The 16,096-nt window shown below is 67.4% G+C and overlaps 1 protein-coding gene across 2 annotated transcripts in view; it reads left to right on the top strand.

Annotated features, from left to right (window-relative positions):
- Window positions 1–15,856, top strand: part of RBM28 (RNA binding motif protein 28) — a 28,175-nt gene extending 12,319 nt beyond the window's left edge. For both annotated transcript variants that reach the window (XM_074976670.1, XM_074976677.1), the window contains exons 5-19: window positions 2,469–2,561; window positions 2,804–2,875; window positions 3,447–3,585; window positions 5,448–5,572; window positions 6,838–6,916; window positions 7,965–8,074; window positions 8,267–8,340; window positions 10,967–11,102; window positions 11,724–11,788; window positions 12,318–12,479; window positions 13,184–13,333; window positions 13,697–13,771; window positions 14,304–14,722; window positions 14,813–14,909; window positions 15,295–15,856. In XM_074976670.1, coding sequence (XP_074832771.1) covers window positions 2,469–2,561; window positions 2,804–2,875; window positions 3,447–3,585; window positions 5,448–5,572; window positions 6,838–6,916; window positions 7,965–8,074; window positions 8,267–8,340; window positions 10,967–11,102; window positions 11,724–11,788; window positions 12,318–12,479; window positions 13,184–13,333; window positions 13,697–13,771; window positions 14,304–14,722; window positions 14,813–14,909; window positions 15,295–15,435 — 1,937 coding nt within the window. In that variant the 3' untranslated portion in view covers window positions 15,436–15,856. The remainder of the gene's footprint in view (window positions 1–2,468; window positions 2,562–2,803; window positions 2,876–3,446; window positions 3,586–5,447; window positions 5,573–6,837; window positions 6,917–7,964; window positions 8,075–8,266; window positions 8,341–10,966; window positions 11,103–11,723; window positions 11,789–12,317; window positions 12,480–13,183; window positions 13,334–13,696; window positions 13,772–14,303; window positions 14,723–14,812; window positions 14,910–15,294) is intronic.
- Window positions 15,857–16,096: the final 240 nt, after the last annotated feature.

Raw genomic sequence — 16,096 nt, 5'->3', positions numbered from 1 at the left:
TCCCTCTCCAGGCAGACAGCCAGTACCACCGGACAGAAGGTCAGGGTCCCTTTCCTTCCTTCTGCTACCAGCTCCTTTATCTTCATCAGTCAGCGTAACTCCATTGCCCGTCTGTTCTTGTGTCCTGGTGAGAGGATGACTCTGGTAGGACAGAGTCCTCTCACCCCCTCCCAGTAACACCTCAGCATCAGGCAAAGAACAAGTACCAGAATCGTCTGGTCTCTGGGATTCCCTGATGATACTAACTGGATCAGACCAAGTTAAAGCATCATCCCCCCTGAGAGACACAGAGGTAGGCCCACTTCCCATCTGGGCTTCAGCTGCCCTCAGATCCAGCTCTGGGATCTTGGCTCCATCTTGAGCCCCCACAGGCTCAGGCAAAGGATTCACTTCCCCAGAAGCAGAAGCACTTTTCTTGCACCAAGGACCAGTGTCCTTAGCAGGGACACCACTGCCCATCCCGGAGCCATTCCCTCTGCTCCAGCCCCCATGGCTGGATTCAGAGTCACACCTGGAATGCTTTTTCCTGGTGGTTTCTTCTCCAGCCACCCCAGGCTGGGGAATCTTCCTCAGACAATGGGCTAGTTTCCTCATTGGCACCTTTTCCAAATGCAGGCTCTGCTCTCTCCCCAGGCTGCTGCTGCTGTTCAACACAGACAGACAATGGGAGACACTCTCTCCTTTGTCCCAGCCCCCCAGCTGGTCTCCACACACACACACACACACAGAAGGTGGAGCAGCTTCTCTCACAGACAAACTTGCCATTCCCAGTGGATCAGCTGCTTTCCTGCACAGACACACAGGCACCTTCCTCGGCCCAGGCCTGGAAAAGTTTTTGCAGGTCTGTCTTGGCCACTAGTAGATGATGGGTTGGAATCGCTCCTTCCCTCCTTGAGCTGCGTCAGGCCACTCGGTTCAGAGCTCCAGGCAGTCCAGGGTTCCCTGCCCCGATCCGGGCTCACCTCTGCAGGATTCTCCCCAGCCCTCAGCTTTGCCACTGCACATCCACGCTGCCTTGCCCAGCTTCTTTAATCTCAATTCGGTTTCCAGGTGCTGCCACTTCACAGCGGAGTTGCTCAGCGTGGTTGCAGGCTCTCAGGCTGATGCCCTCTGCACCCCACGATTCCTGGAAGAATCCCTTCAGTGTGCCAGGCTTCTTGCGGGTCACAAGCTGCCCGGGGTTAGGCCGTAGGCCCCTCTGCCCTCTGGGACCGACTCCAACAGACTCCCAGCGGAACCCCTTCTTCAGTGTGACACCCGCTCTCAGGGACCATGAGCACACTGTCTTGGGAAGAACTCATTCAGCATCAGCCTCCTCAGGGGTCACTTGTTCCTGGGGGTTGGGCTCTCGGCCCCTCCACCTTCTGGGACCGACTCCAACAGATTCCCAGGGGTAACCCCTCCTCGGGTGTGACACCCCCTCTCGAGGACCACGACCGCAGTTGCTTGGGTTCGGCCACAGGCCCCTCTGCCTTGGGGAACTGCACCTCACTGCCCTTCAGCACACCTGGGTCTCGCAGGCCCCACTTGTTCCGGGGCCCCGGTCACTTACTGCTGGATGCTCCATCCTCGGGGTGCAGAACATCCCACTTCTCACACCAGTGTGATGGGGTTCTGGGGTCCCCCAAGCTCTGCACCCTGTCCGCAGGCAGGAGAGTCTCTCACTCAGCAGGAAAACAGCAGGTTTATTAGCCGACAGGACACAGCAACGTACAGAGGAGTCAGTGCAGCAGGCAGAGACAGCCAGTCCAATCCATGTTGGGGAGAGGAGGCCCCGAGGGGCCCCCAGAGCTGGGGCCTGGCCCCCTCCTTTGTCTCTCTCTCTCCCAGCCCAGACTAACTGCTTCCAACTCCTAGTTCCAATTCAAACCCCTCAGGCTCCACCTCCTCCTTTGTCTGCAGTACAAAGGTGTTACCTGGTTGTCAGGGTTATCCTCAGCAGGAGCCCCCCACCCTCTGTGAGCCACACACACACACAGGTATCCCCCACTCCATCACATCGGCCTACGGCCGCGGTTGTAACGATGGGTTGTACATTCATGTGAGAATCCAGAAGCGTCTCCGCATCAGAGCCAGGCTGCCTCTGGGGTGCCCCACGGCTGCGCCTGCCCAGGATCGCCTGGGGCCTCGCTACCTTACTCGCCAGGCTCTCATTGCAGTCCCTCTCGGTGGAGAGCCCTGCGCTATGGGCAGGGAGGGGCCCCCAGGGGCAGGAAGTGCCTTGCTCTGGGGCATCGTGAGGTAGCAGGCGGAGACCCCAACTTCGGGATTCCCAGTGCAGCCTCCCGGCTGCTGCACCGCACTTCTGTTCTGTTCTGGCGTGTGCTGGGCTACTAGGCAGGGCCTTGCCGTGCTCCTGGCCCTGTGAAACAGCCTGAGGCCCCCCCCCGCCCCCCCGAGCTTGGCCTGAGCGCGGTAGCTGAGCACAGGGCCTGGTGCGCTCTGAGCCGAGTTTTGGTGTCTTGCAGATGGGAAGATGCGCGGCTTTGCCTTCGTGCAGTTCAAGAACATCCTGCAGGCGGGCAAGGCCCTGAAAGGGATGAACATGACGGAGATCAAAGGTGAGCGGCCAGGTGGGGACCCTCTGCCCTGGTGCTGGGGAGGAGCCTGCGGTTTGTGTCGGCTCGTGGGCGCCCAGCTGAGATCGAGCCAAGGCAGCGCTTGGTGGAACTGCCAAACCGCCCAGTGCTGGAGCTGCAGCTCGGCCCTGGGCACTTCCCGCTCGCAGCCCCTGGGCTCCGCTGTGCAGCTGGGCTAGCCCCTGGCTCGACGCTCTCCTGGCAGCTCTCTTTGTCTCCTGCAGGGCGCCTGGTGGCTGTGGACTGGGCCGTGGCCAAGGATAAGTACCAGGCCACGCAGGCAGCGCCTCCCTCTGGTGAGTGCCCTGGCGGGGGACAGGGGGGCGAGCTGCTCTCCGGGCTGGGGAGCACCCAGCTGCCTGATGTGGGGGTGGCTGGGGGCTGCTGGCTGGTTGGTTTCCAGCTTGTGTCAGGCAGGGCAGGCGGCTGCTGCTGTTTGGGGTATGGGGCAGTGTGCAGCGGGACTGGGCACCTGACAGCCTCCAAACCCCCTGAGGCTCCCAGCCCACAGCTGGGGGCTGCGCTGCCCTGCCTGTCTGACCCTGCTGCCGTGGGGCTCCCCCTGCACCAGTCCCACTCCCCGTGTGAGCGGAACCGTGCTGTGGGCTGCTCCGAGCTGCGTTACCGGTGGGGCTCGGGGGACCTGGATCTGTTCCCAGCTCTGCCGCAGGGCCGTGTGACCCTGCCTCAGTTCCCCAGTAGTGCTGGGCGGTTCCCTTTCCTGCTGCACTGGTGGCCGGCTGGCCGACACGGGGAGGAGCGTCTCGTTCCTGGCTCTTCCCTGTGCTGTGGTCCGTGGTGGCTCTGGGGTTGTCTGGCTGCCCCTCCCACCTTGTGCTGGCTCATCCCCGGCAATTCTCCCCACAGGGGCTGGGGAGGAGAGACCCAGCCAAGCCCAGCGGCAGGACCCTGACTGCAGGGCCAGCGAGGAGGAGGAGGAGGAGGAAGAGGAGGAAGGGGAACCGCTGGGATCGGCTGAGCCCCCCAGCTCGCTGGTGCAGGGCCGGTGAGTGAGCCAGGGGCTTGTCCCTGGGCTGGCTGCATCTAGGGGTCCCTCCGGGGGGAGCCTGTCAGTGCGGACACCCACCTCCGCTGGCGCCTCCGTGACAAGGGCCTGGTCCCCGGCGTGGCTGCACGTCACGGCTCAGCACGGCGCTGTGGCTGTGTGGCGCTAAGGGCACAGCTCCGGGCCTCTGCCCCAGCCCTGACGGCTGGCAGAGCTCCTGGGGGCACGCCGGCTGGCTGTGCCCAGCCTCCTGACACCGCACCCCACCTCTCTGAGGCGGCTCTCGGGCTCCGCGGTGCTGGCGCTGTCCCATGGCCGTGGTCGGGATGGCAGGGCCTGACAGTCCCTGCTGGGCCGGGTGTGTGCCCCACAGTAATGGCTGGGCTGGCTGGGCCTGTCGCTGTCCGGGGTGCCCAGCACGTGTCCCACGGCAATGGCTGGCTGGTGGCTAAGCCTGGCGCTGGCTGTGGGGCTGGGCGCGTCCCCTGGCGATGGCTGCTGGGCCTGGCTCTGGCTGTGGGGCTGGGCACGTCCCCTGGCGATGGCTGCCGGGCCTGGCTGTGGCTATGGGGCTGGGCGCGTCCCACGGCGATGGCTGGCTGGGCCTGGCGCTGGCTGTGGGGCTGGGCGCGTCCCACGGCGATGGCTGGCTGGGCCTGGCGCTGGCTGTGGGGCTGGGCGCGTCCCACTGCGATGGCTGCTGGGCCTGGCTCTGGCTGTGGGGCTGGGCGCGTCCCACTGCGATGGCTGGCTGGGCCTGGCTGTGGCTATGAGGCTGGGCGCGTCCCCCGTCGATGGCTGCTGGGCCTGGCTCTGGCTGTGGGGCTGGGCGTGTCCCACGGCAATGGCTGGCTGGGCCTGGCTGTGGCTATGGGGCTGGGCGCGTCCCATGGCAATGACTGGCTGGGCCTGGCTGTGGCTATGGGGCTGGGCGTGTCCCACGGCAATGGCTGGCTGGGCCTGGCTGTGGCTATGGGGCTGGGCGCGTCCCATGGCAATGACTGGCTGGGCCTGGCTGTGGCTATGGGGCTGGGCGTGTCCCACGGCAATGGCTGGCTGGGCCTGGCTGTGGCTATGGGGCTGGGCGCGTCCCATGGCAATGACTGGCCGGGCCTGGCTGTGGCTGTGGGGTTGGGTGCGTCCCATGGCAATGACTGGCTGGGCCTGGCTGTGGCTATGGGGCTGGGCGCGTCCCATGGCAATGACTGGCTGGGCCTGGCTGTGGCTATGGGGCTGGGCGCGTCCCCCGTCGATGGCTGCTGGGCCTGGCTCTGGCTGTGGGGCTGGGCGTGTCCCACGGCAATGGCTGGCTGGGCCTGGCTGTGGCTATGAGGCTGGGCGCGTCCCCCGTCGATGGCTGCTGGGCCTGGCTCTGGCTGTGGGGCTGGGCGTGTCCCACGGCAATGGCTGGCTGGGCCTGGCTGTGGCTATGGGGCTGGGCGCGTCCCATGGCAATGACTGGCTGGGCCTGGCTGTGGCTATGGGGCTGGGCACGTCCCCTGGCTCTGGCTGTGGGGCTGGGCGCGTCCCACGGCAATGGCTGGCTGGGCCTGGCTGTGGCTATGGGGCTGGGCGCGTCCCACGGCGATGGCTGCCGGGCCTGGCTGTGGCTATGGGGCTGGGCGCGTCCCACGGCGATGGCTGGCCGGGCCTGGCTGTGGCTGTGGGGTTGGGTGCGTCCCACGGCGATGACTGGCTGTTGGGCTGCTGTACCCCCTTCCCCCCATTTTTGCCCCTTGGCCCCACTCTTTGTGGGCTTTTGCCGCCTCACCCTGTGCCTGGGCAGGACCCTGGAGCAGCTGGGCCCCAGCCGAGGCTGCCCCTCAGCTCTCTCCAGCCAGCGTCCTGCTCTCTTGCTGCAGGCAGGGGAAGGGTGCAGCGGCCGCCCGTGCAGAGAGCAGCGAGGAGGAGGAGGAGGAGACGGACACGGACACGGACACTGAGGGCTCTGCTGAGAGCGCCCTGCACTCCGGGGAGGACGATGAAGGTTTGTTCTGCTCCCAGGCCAGGACGCTTTGCCGGCCCCAGCCCGGCTGCTGGTGACCACCGAGGAGCCGGGGCTGCTGCGCGACCGGGCCCATCCCGCCTGGCGAGGAGCCCTGTCCCTGTGCGCTGAGTCGCGGGGACTGCGCCCATGGGGACGAGGGCTTCTGGCCTGACCCCCGGGGGGCCCACGTGGGCACAGAGCAGCTGCTGCGCTGTGGCTCGTCCTCATTGACTAGGGCGACCCTGGGCCTGCCGGTCTCCAGCCTGGGCCCCTGAGGTGTCCCTGGGGTGCCTGGGGCTGGGAGACACCTCCCCACCCCACCCACAGCTGTGCCCCAGGGCAGCACAAGCTGCAGCCAGCTTCTCCCCGGGCCCCTTTGCCACCTCAGACATGCCCAGACAGCCCTGGCTCGCTTGGGGCCTGGTTCCTGGCTGCCCAGCTCACAGGTGGGGTAGAGCCGCCGGGCGCTGAGCGCCATCTGGGCCCTTGCTGCCAGCCACCCTTCCCATCAGCCTGAAGAGCAAGTCGCAGAGCCACGACCCGGGTTCCCAGGGCCTCTCCTGGCTGGTGACCTGAGCACCAGGCTCTCCCCACAGCCCTGGGGCCTGTCTGCGCCTGCATCTGCCCAGGGACCCCATAACAGTGCATGCCTGTGCCTGGCCTCGGAGCTCTGGGCTGCTCCTGCTCCGCGGCTGGCCCTGGCTGAGTCCGTGCCTGCCTGTGAATGGGATGAGGAGCCCCCGCTCCTGTTTCTTTGGTGGGGCAAGGGGGTCTCTGTTCCGCTGGGCCGTACCCTGCACAGACCGCCTGGGCCATGGCTTGGCATGGAGCTCCCAGCCGACACGCTACCGTTGCTGGGGAAGGCCTGTGGGGCAGCTGCCAGGTGCAGGGCTGGTTTTAGCATCGCGGAGGGCGACTGGCTGGGGGCAGGCCAGCCTGGTTCTGCTCCCTGCAGGCCTGGCCCCCAGCACACAGGGCGCTTTCCCCTTGCTCCCGGGGGTGAAAGGGCCGTGTCAGCCATGCCCCGTGCCTCCTGCCCCAGCCCATGGGACGGACTGGCTGGGACCCGTCTGCGCTGTCACACCCCAGTGATGGGCAGGGGGATCGGTGAGCCCAGCCCCCCCGCCCCTGGTCTGGGGTGAGCTGCGACGCTCACCGGGGAAGTCGTGTCCTGGACAGTGACTGGCTGGCAGCTCACCGGGTGGGGGAACAGCAGCCTTGGGTGCCCCAGCCTGTGCCCAGCACTCTGCCTGGCTTTGTCCTAGACGCCAGTGCAGCCAGGAAGAGGAGGAAGGGCCCCAAGCAGCCGTCGGATGTCAGCGAGGGGAGGACCGTCTTCATCAGGTGGGTTCGGGATCCGACGCGGAGAGCACCTGGCACAGCCTGAGCCCTGCGGGGAGCTGCCTGCCCCACTGCGGGGTCCCCCTCTTTCCCGGGGGATAGTGGGTGCCTGGGCAGGGCTGCGGGGGGGTCGCAGAGTCAGGGGTGACACTGTCACAGCTTCCCCTCCGTGGCTGGCCAGGTGAGTGCCCCTGGGCCCTGCAGCCCCAGCTCTGGCTCCCGGCTGGGGCAGACTGCAGCCTGCCAGGCAGCATGGGAACTGTGTGGTTGTGCCCTGGCACCGTCTCTCAGCCCCTCCCGTGACAGTCTTGGCCCTGTGGGCTCTGCAGCCGGCGGGGTGAGGGAGGTCGCAGGGCGGTGCTGTCCTCAGGCGCTCCACTGGGGTCCCAAGTGGCAGGAATGGATTCTCCCCCATTCCTGGGCGAGCCCTCGAGCTGCCCTCTGGTGCTGGGGCGTATCCGTTCAGAATGAGAGCCCCCATGGGGCCCTCCTCTGCCCACGCTGCCGGGGACCCCCACACCACTTGTGGCCTGCAGTTCCTTCCCCCGGCCCTGCACTCTGCTCTGGGGAGGGGTGTTAGCGAGTGAGGTCGTAACCGAGCGACCGCCAGCCTTTCTGTCGGTCACTCGGTCAACTCCCCCCGTCCTGAGCTGGGGGTGGGGGAAAGAGACCGAGCCCCACACCCCCGCCCCCCAACGGGACAGAAGCGGAGCCACCCTGTGTGCCCCCTCAGCCTTTTTAGTGCAGTGTGGCAGCTGGGGAGCTGCCTGGTCCCTGTGGGCGCAAGCAGGGCTGGAGGCTGAGTGTTGTGTATGTGGGGAAACGGAGGGGGCAGTGCCTAGCCTGTAGCACTAACCGATAAGCTGATGTAAGCGGATACGCTGACACCCCAACTCCTGGAGCAGTCGTAGGTGTGTCCTGGCCTTAGCGCGCCTATGCCAGGGGAGTCCCTGGCCGGGTGCCATCTCCGGGGCTGTGGGAACGGTGGGATGGTGGGCCCGGCAGGAGCAGCCGGCCGTGCAGGGCCTCTCATGGTGTGGGGCACCCACAGGAACCTGCCCTTCAGTGCAGAGGAGGAGGAGGTGGGCGAGATGCTGGAGCAGTTTGGGGACCTCAAGTACGTCCGCATCGTGCTGCACCCGGACACGGAGCATTCCAGAGGTAATGCTGCCTTGGGCTGGCCAGAGCCCTGGGGCCCGGCCTTCCGCCCGTGGCCACGGCCAAGCCCAGGAGCCTGGAGTCAGCCCCAAGAGCTGCCCCTAGCCTGGTGTGTTCGGGCTGCCTGTGCCCCAACAGGCGCGTAACCGGGGCTACTGCCCAGGCTGCAGGGTCAGGACACCCCTCTCTTGCCAGGCTGCGCCTTCGCCCAGTTCACTACCCAGGACGCTGCCCAGAAGTGCCTGCAGGCTGCCCAGGGCGACAGCGAGGTGAGCGGGGCTGGCGGGTGGCTCGGTTGTTCGTGAGCAGCACGTGGGTCCTTTTCAGGGGAACAGGCGATGCACCGCCTGTATTGAAAACACCCGAAAAGCTGCATGTGCCTTCAGTGGTGCCCAGCTGCGTGCATGCGTGTGGTGGGGTTTGGGGTCCCCAAGCACTGCACCCCAACCACCGTACAGCCGGCAGAGACAGTCATTCCAGCCCGTCCTGGGGAGAGGAGCCCGAGGGGGGCCCCTCTGGGGTGTAGCTTCCCCCCTCGCCAGGCTGGCTGCCTTCCAGCTCCCTCTCCCCCAGCTTCTAACTGCTGCCTCCGATTCAAACCCAGCTCGGCTCCTCCCTCCTCTGTGTTCAGGGTAGAGGTGTTACCTGCCAGCCTAGGTTATAGCCCCAGGGGTCATTCTTAGCCCTGGGAGCTGCTCCACCTGTTGCTCACCCACACATCCCCCCACGTCACACCACCTGCGTGTGTGGTTGTGTTCTGAGCGGCCTGTCCTGGCTCAAGTCTGTCTGGAGGGCAGTTAGACTGAACGCGAGGGAGGATCTGGCAGTGTCTGGCGCGATCTGAGGCATCCAGGCTCTTTGCAGGGCCAACCCAGCTCTACTGCAGAGCACCCCATTTCTATACCTTGGGGGAGCCCTGCTAGTCAGTAGCCTGACAAAACCCAAGTGGGCCTGGAGCCCCTTGCAGGAGTGCGACCCCCCCCGGGAGCTCGTCACCTAATGAATCAGACGGGTTGTCTTTACGTTGCTCCAGGCCTGCCCGTTTCTATGTCCCCAAGGCCTGCAGCTGTTAAGCCTTTAGGGGTGTTACTCCGAGTTTCCCCGCAGCGACCCTGGATGGCGGCTGCTGTTCTCTCTGGTTTGTCGTCCCACTGTTGGGGGCACCTGCCTGGCCCCAGGGCTGCTTCGGCAGTTCTGCCGACTCCTCCAGCATCAGGCACAGTGGGTATGGCTGAGGGTCCCCAAGGCTGTCCTGCCTCGGCCAGCTGGGCACTGGCCTTAGCTTTCACACTTCCTTGCTACCTGCCCACGCCCTGCCGCGCCATGGAGCGCCTCCGGCAGGTTGTAGCATAGAAAGGAGAACGTAGGCACAACAACAATGGCCAAAGCCCTGATGTGACGGGGCTCGGGGTTTCCCAGCCCTGCCCCTGTCCATGGCTGGGCGACGCTCGCTCCGTGGGTGGGGGAGAAGGTTTGCTAGGCGACAGGGACACGGCGTGGTACGGACCCGCCCGCGGAGCAACCAGCAGTGGTCTGTCCCACCCGTACTGGGGGAGGAGACCCCCAGAGGGACCCCCAGCAGGGGCCCTGCCTGCCCTGTTCCTCTCCAGCCTCTGGACTAACTCCCCTCACTGCCCAGCTTCTCATACAAAACCCAGCCAGGCTCCAGCCCTGTGCCAGCTGCCCGGGAAGCAGAGGTATTACCTGGTCGCCCAGGTTACCAATGATCAGGCCTGGTCACCTAGGTTACAGCCTCCTGTACCCCCTGTCACACCCCACACTGCCCAGGAAGCAGAGGGGTTACCTGGTCACCCAGGTTACCAATGATCAGGCCTGGTCACCTGGATTACAGCCTCCTGTACCCTCCATCTCACCCCAGCTTCGTCACCCCTTACCCAGCTTAGGCTGCAGTGCAGACGAGACGCAGGAGCTGGTAGCAGGGACGAGCAAGCGTTTTACGTTGGGCCGTGCGCGTGTGCCCCTCCAGCCTGCCTAATGGAATCCAAGCGGATGGGAATTCGAGTTCTCCCCCTGTAGATCCCCCTTTTGGCACGTGAGAGGAAATCCGCGTGTAGAGCGTAAAGCTGCTCTGAGCTGCTCTGTAACTCAGCAGCCAGACGTAAACACAGGCGCAGCGCTCAGCCTCTTAGTAAGCTGTGGCTAGACTCAGAGAGGGCGCCGGTCAGTCTGGCTCTTCCCAAAACAAACCAGCAGTCCTGGGGCACTTCAGAGATTAAGAAAATAATTCATGAGCTTTCGTGGCGCAGACCCACGCCAGGCGCTGCCCCTGGCCGCAGGCAGGAGTGACTCTCGCTCGGCAGGAGAACAGCGGGTTCATCAGCCGACAGGACACAGCGTCGTACAGAGGGATCAGTACAGCTGGCAGAGACAGCCAGTCCCCTCTCCTTTGTCTCTCTCTCTCCCAGCCCAGACTCCCTGCTTCCAACTCCCAGTTCCAATTCAATCCCCCCAGGCTCCACCTCCCCCTTTGTCTGCAGCCCAGAGGTGTGTGTGTGTCTCCCTCCCTCTCTCTGTCATGCACACCCCGCTGTAGAGCAAACCTTGCAGTAAAACCAGGGCGGAAGGTAAAAGAGAGGACACTTGAGGTCCGGGTCTCTTTCTGCTGCCACCTGGGCATGTGCTCTTAGCAGGGCAGCAGGGTCTCTGCCAACGGCCCTGGCTGCCCCCTGGGACAGACCCACACACCTTACAGACCAGGACGTGGGCCGTGTTCCCCCGCTGTACTTCCGGTGTTTGCACACAACCCTCACAATCCCGTGTTGGCGGCCCCCTCCCTCCGGTGTTGTGCGCGAGGCTCTGGGTGTGTCCTCCAGGGGTGCTCCCGGCAGCCTTGGGGCTGCCCCCCCCCTCAGTGGTTGTCTGGCTGCCTCACAGGGTGGGGGGCTGCGGCTGGGCGGGCGCCAGCTGTGCCTGGACCTGGCTGTGAGCCGTGACGAGGCCCAGAAGCTGCGGGGCCAGAAGGTGAAGAAGCCAACAGGGACCCGGAACTTGTACCTGGCTCGAGAAGGACGTGAGTTACCCTGGCTCCGGGGCCCGCAGGAGGGGGCCAGCCACCCCTCTGCCACCCACCTCCCTGGGAACCCCTCCCTGCTGTGCCTAGTGCCAGGGACGCCTGCCACTGTGCCGCAGCCCTGCCAGCCAGGCCGGTTTGGCAAAGTGCGGCAGACACAGGAGCCAGGCCTGGCCGCCCCACACTGGCGCAGCCCCGGGATTGGCGTTCACTGCCCCCAAAGCCCTGGGCCAGCCCAGACGGGGCGGGGGTGACGGATGGGCCCGGGTATGTGCCAGTACTTGGGTCTCGCACCAAGGCTGGGCCTGCGAGACCCCTCAGCACAGGCTGGGGCTAGTGGCGAGGCTGGCTGGGGACCACACACTGGCCAGGTCCCATCTCTGGTTTCCACTGACCCTGGGAGCCCTCACACCACACAGCTCCCTGCTTCTCTGGGGCTCCCCATGCCAAGCAGCTTGGGGGGGGCAGTCTTAGCCCCCGGAGTCTTTCCACCCAGCTCCTGGCTGGCAGGAGCCCCACTGCTGCCCCCGCTGGGCCCGTGTGACTCATGGCGGTGGGCACAGCACCCTGCCCCAGTGGCTCTGTGCGGGGGCCCTAACGCCCCCCCCACTCCCCCCACAGTGATCCGGGCCGGCACACAGGCTGCAGAGGGCATGAGTGCCACCGACCTGGCCAAGAGAGCGCGGGTGAGTGAGGGGGGCGGGCGGGGAGGGTCACAGCGGGGACTGCGGTGAGGAAGCCTGGTGGGGCAGGGCCGTGCTGTGTGGCTGTGGGGAGCGGGTGCATGGGGTGCTGCCTGGGGAGCAGGGCTGGCAGGAGGAGCTCTCTGGGGCTGGGGGGTGTGCTGGGCCAGTGGCAGGGAGAGGGAGCTCCAGGCTGTGGGGGGCAGAGGGGGGAGGGAAAGCCAGGCCAGCAGGGGCGAAGCACCACGCTGGGCTGGCAGGTGGGGAGACGGGGCAGTGGGGGGGGGAGCGCCAGGCTGCTTGGGTGGGGGAGGAGCTGGCCCAGCAGGGGGAGGGAATGTGCTGGGGGAGGGGAGAGCTGGGCTGGATGGAGGAGGGGGAAGCTGGACCGGTGGGCGGGGGCATGTGCTGGCTTTGGGGGAGCTGGGCTGGCCGGGGGGTGGGGGGGACACAACAGGCCCGGCACTGACCCGGCACTGGCCCGGCGTGGACCCGGCACTGGCCCGGCACTGACCCGGCGTGGGCCTGGCAGTTCGAGGAGCTGAAGCGGCAGAAGCTGAGGGACCAGAACGTGTTCGTGTCGCGCACGCGGCTCTGCGTCCACAACCTGCCCAAGGGGCTGGGCGACCAGCAGCTCCGGCGACTCATGCTGCGCGCTGCCACCGCCGGGGGGCCAGCCCCCCGCATCAGGGAGGTGAGCCCTGGGCAGGGGCAGGGGAGTGGGGCTGTGGGGCAGGGACCTGACCGGGGCTGGGCCAGTTCATGGTGAGGGAGCTGCGGGGTGTCTGTGTGGGCCCCGGGGGCATCCTGAGCAGCGCTGGCTGCAGGGGCAGTGGGGTGGGGTGGAGTGAGGCAGGATGGGGTGGGCGGGGCGGGGTAGGGTGGGGCAGGTCGAGGAGGGCGGGGTGGGGTGGAGTGAGGCGGGATGGGGCAGGCAGGTGGGGTGGACGGGGTGGGGCGGCTGGCAGTCAGGGGCTGCTGCCTGGCTGGCGGGGTGAAGTGGGGTGGGATGGGGTGGACGGGGCGGGGCGGCTGGCAGTCAGGGGCTGCTGCCTGGCTGGCGGGGTGAAGTGGGGTGGGATGGGGTGGACGGGGCGGGGCGGCTGGCAGTCAGGGGCTGCTGCCTGGCTGGCGGGGTGAAGTGGGGTGGGATGGGGTGGACGAGGCGGGGCGGGGCAGGGCGGCTGGCAGTCAGGGGCTGCTGCCTGGCTGGCGGGGTGAAGTGGGGTGGGGTGGACGGGGCGGGGCGGGGCAGGGCGGCTGGCAGTCAGGGGCTGCTGCCTGGCTGGCGGGGTGAAGTGGGGTGGGGTGGACGGGGCGGGGCAGGGCAGGGTGGCTGGCAGTCAGGGGCTGCTGCCTGGCTGGCGGGGGGCAGCTCCCGGCTCTCCTGCCTCGCAGTGCCGGGTGATGCGGGACCTGGCGGCGCCGGCGGGGAAGGGCCAGGGGCAGTCCCTGGGCTACGCTTTCGTGGAGTTCGAGGCGCACGAGCACGCGCTGGCCGCCCTGCGCCACACCAACAACAACCCCCAGCTCTTCGGGCCGCAGAAGGTGAGCACGGGCAGGCTGGGGCGGGGGGCCTGGGGCCGGGTGCTAGCAGGGTGGGGGGGGGGGTGTCTGGAAGTGGGGAGCGGAGGTTAGGGGGCCTGTCTGGAGGGGAAAGCAGGGGATGGAGGTCAGGCAGGGGTTAGGGGTCAGGCAGGGGCCCTACGTTGATGGGGACAGGCGGGGGATGGGGGTCGGGCGGGGGCCCCCTGTTGATGGGGACAGGCGGGGGATGGGGGTCGGGCGGGGGCCCCACGTTGATGGGGTTGGGCGGGGGATGGGGGTGTGGCAGGCCCCCCACTGTGTACCAGCCCCGGCTCGGAGGGCTGTCGCTGGCTGAGCCGGGCACTGACCGGACCCTGCCCACAGAGACCCATCGTGGAGTTCTCGCTGGAGGACGGCCGCAAGCTGAAGCTGAAGGAGCAGCGGGCCCAGCACAGCCTGGTGGGTGGCGCAGCTCCTCCCCTGCCTGGGGTGCCGGGCGGGGGGCAGGGCTTGGGTCAGTGGGAGGGGGCGGAGGTTGGCAGCTGGGGGTTCTGGCGGATGCGGCTGGGGGTGCAGGTTGGGGGCTGGGGGCAGGGGTCAGGCCCGTGGCTGCGGGGCACAGGATAGTGGCTGGAGGTGCAGGGTTGGGCGCAGGGCGGTGGCTGGGGGTGCAGGGGAAGGAGGGGTGCAGGGGAGGGGCGCAGGGTGGTGGCTGGGAGGGGTCGGGGGTGGTTGGTGTCTCAGCTGGGTTCGCTGGGGTTGTCGAGAGACACACATCTCTTCCCCTGTGGGGGCCCCGGGGGTCACTGCCCCGTCTGGCCTGGCGTGACCAGTGTGCCACTGTTGGCATCTCACATGGTGGCTGACGCCAGCAGTCAGCCACGCAGGACCAGCTGGGATACCCCCGAGTTGCTGGTCCTTGCGGGGCTGCGGCCGGGTTCCCTGGCGGAGCTGGGCTGCCGGCAGGGCAGTGACCTTCTCTTTTGTGCAGCAAAAGCTGAGGCAGAAGCAAGCGGCAGAGGCACAAGGACCTCCCCAGGAAGCTGGGCCTGTGGAGACACCCCGGGAGCTGCTCGCAGGGCAGAAGAACGCCAGGAAGCGGGGCCCCAAGGGGCAGGGGGCTGCCCCAGGCGCCATGGGGCAGCAGAAGGGCCCCAAGGGGCAAGGGGCAGCCCCAGGCACCAAGGGGCAGCAGAAGGGCCCCAAGGGGCAGGGGGCCCCCCCGGGCGCCAAGGGACGGCAGGGGGCCCCCCCGGGCGCCAGGCAGAATCGGGGCCCTGAGGAGCTGGGGGCTGGCACCCCCTGGGCCGGGTTCCAGACCAAGGCGGAGGTGGAGCAGGTGGAGCTGCCGGACGGGACGCGGCGCAGGAAGGTTCTGCCTCTGCCGTCTCACCGGGGGCCCAAGGTCAGGTAGGCGTTGTGAGCGGGGAGGGCCTGGTGGGCGTGTCCTGGGCTCAGGCCTGGCCCTGCCCCGTGCCTGACGCTGGCTCTCTGTCCCAGGGCGGGTGACAGGGGCAAGCCGGCGGTGCTGAGGAAGCCGAAGGCCCAGGCCAGCCGGCGCCGGCGGCGGGAGAAGCAGGGCGCCACCCCCAGGCAGGTGAGCAGGGCTGGGGCAGCGGGAGCTGGGCAGGTGTCTGGCTGGGGCGCAGTCCCTCTGAGGGGCTGGGTTGGGCCGGACTCCTGCAGGACTGGGGGTGGCACCCAGAGCCTCCCAGCTGCTCCTCTCCAGCCCGCTACCCGCTGCAGCCCTTCTGGGCCAGGCCCTGGGATGCTCCCAGCCCCAGCTCCTCTGCTGGGCGCAGGAACTGACCTCCAGCGGCTGCTCAGCAGGTGGGGCCCTGCCCCCAAGGTGGCACCCAATGCTGCTCCTGTGGATGCAGCCCCCAGCGCTGGGTGCTCTGCTCCCTGTACAGGGGGTGCAGCTGGCGGCAGGAGCCCCGTGCCCCTGACCACGCCACCCCCGCACTCTCCATCCCTCACAGGCACCAGGAGAGCGGCAGGGGCCGGCGGGGGGCCAGGCGGAGGCCCACTTCCAGCAGCTTGTGCAGCAGTACAAGCGGAAGATCCTGGGCAGCCCAGACAGCGTCCCTGGGGCCAAGAGGAGCAAGTGGTTCGAGAGCTGAGTGCCCCGAGCTGCCGGCGGGGACTGGTCCTTACCTGCCCGGCATGGCACAGCACAGCACTGCCACGCGCCAGAGCAGCGCCAGCCTGCGGGGACTGGTCCCAACCCGCCCGGCACGGCACTGCCATGCGCCAGAGCAGCGCCAGCCTGCAGGGACTGGTCCTTACCTGCCTGGCACAGCACGGCACTGCCACGCGCCAGAGCAGCGCCAGCCTGCAGGGACTGGTCCTTACCCGCCCGGCACAGCACTGCCACACGCCAGAGCAGCGCCAGCCTGCGCCCAGTAAGGGGCTCTGTGTTTCTGGCAGTGCCCGCGCCCTCCCCCTGCCCCGATGCTGCCGCCCATGGCGGGGGGAACGGGGCCAATGGGGGGGGTAGCGCGGCTCTCAGACTTTTTTCCTTTTGTACTGTAAATCTTTTTACTGGCACGTCTGGTCTCCTCTGCTGGGCTGTGGGGGGTGAGCTGAGGCGGCTTCCCCATGGCACGGTGTGTGGGGGAGAGCTGCCCCTGCCCTCCCCTGTAGCGCTGGCGGGAGCTGGCCTGGCGAGCTCCAGCTTACAGGCTGTTACCCCGTGTGCTGTCCGTTGGCACTGTGTAGCGTTTTGCCTTGGAGCCCTACCTGGGCTCAGCCCTCTGGTTCTCCAGCTGGCCCTGCCCCTGG

Source organism: Carettochelys insculpta, chromosome 1 (assembly GCF_033958435.1).
Source record: "Carettochelys insculpta isolate YL-2023 chromosome 1, ASM3395843v1, whole genome shotgun sequence".
Taxonomy (NCBI): domain Eukaryota; kingdom Metazoa; phylum Chordata; order Testudines; family Carettochelyidae; genus Carettochelys; species Carettochelys insculpta.
The sequence above is the reverse complement of the archived record's forward strand: the minus strand, read 5'-3'. Positions and strand labels throughout refer to the sequence as shown.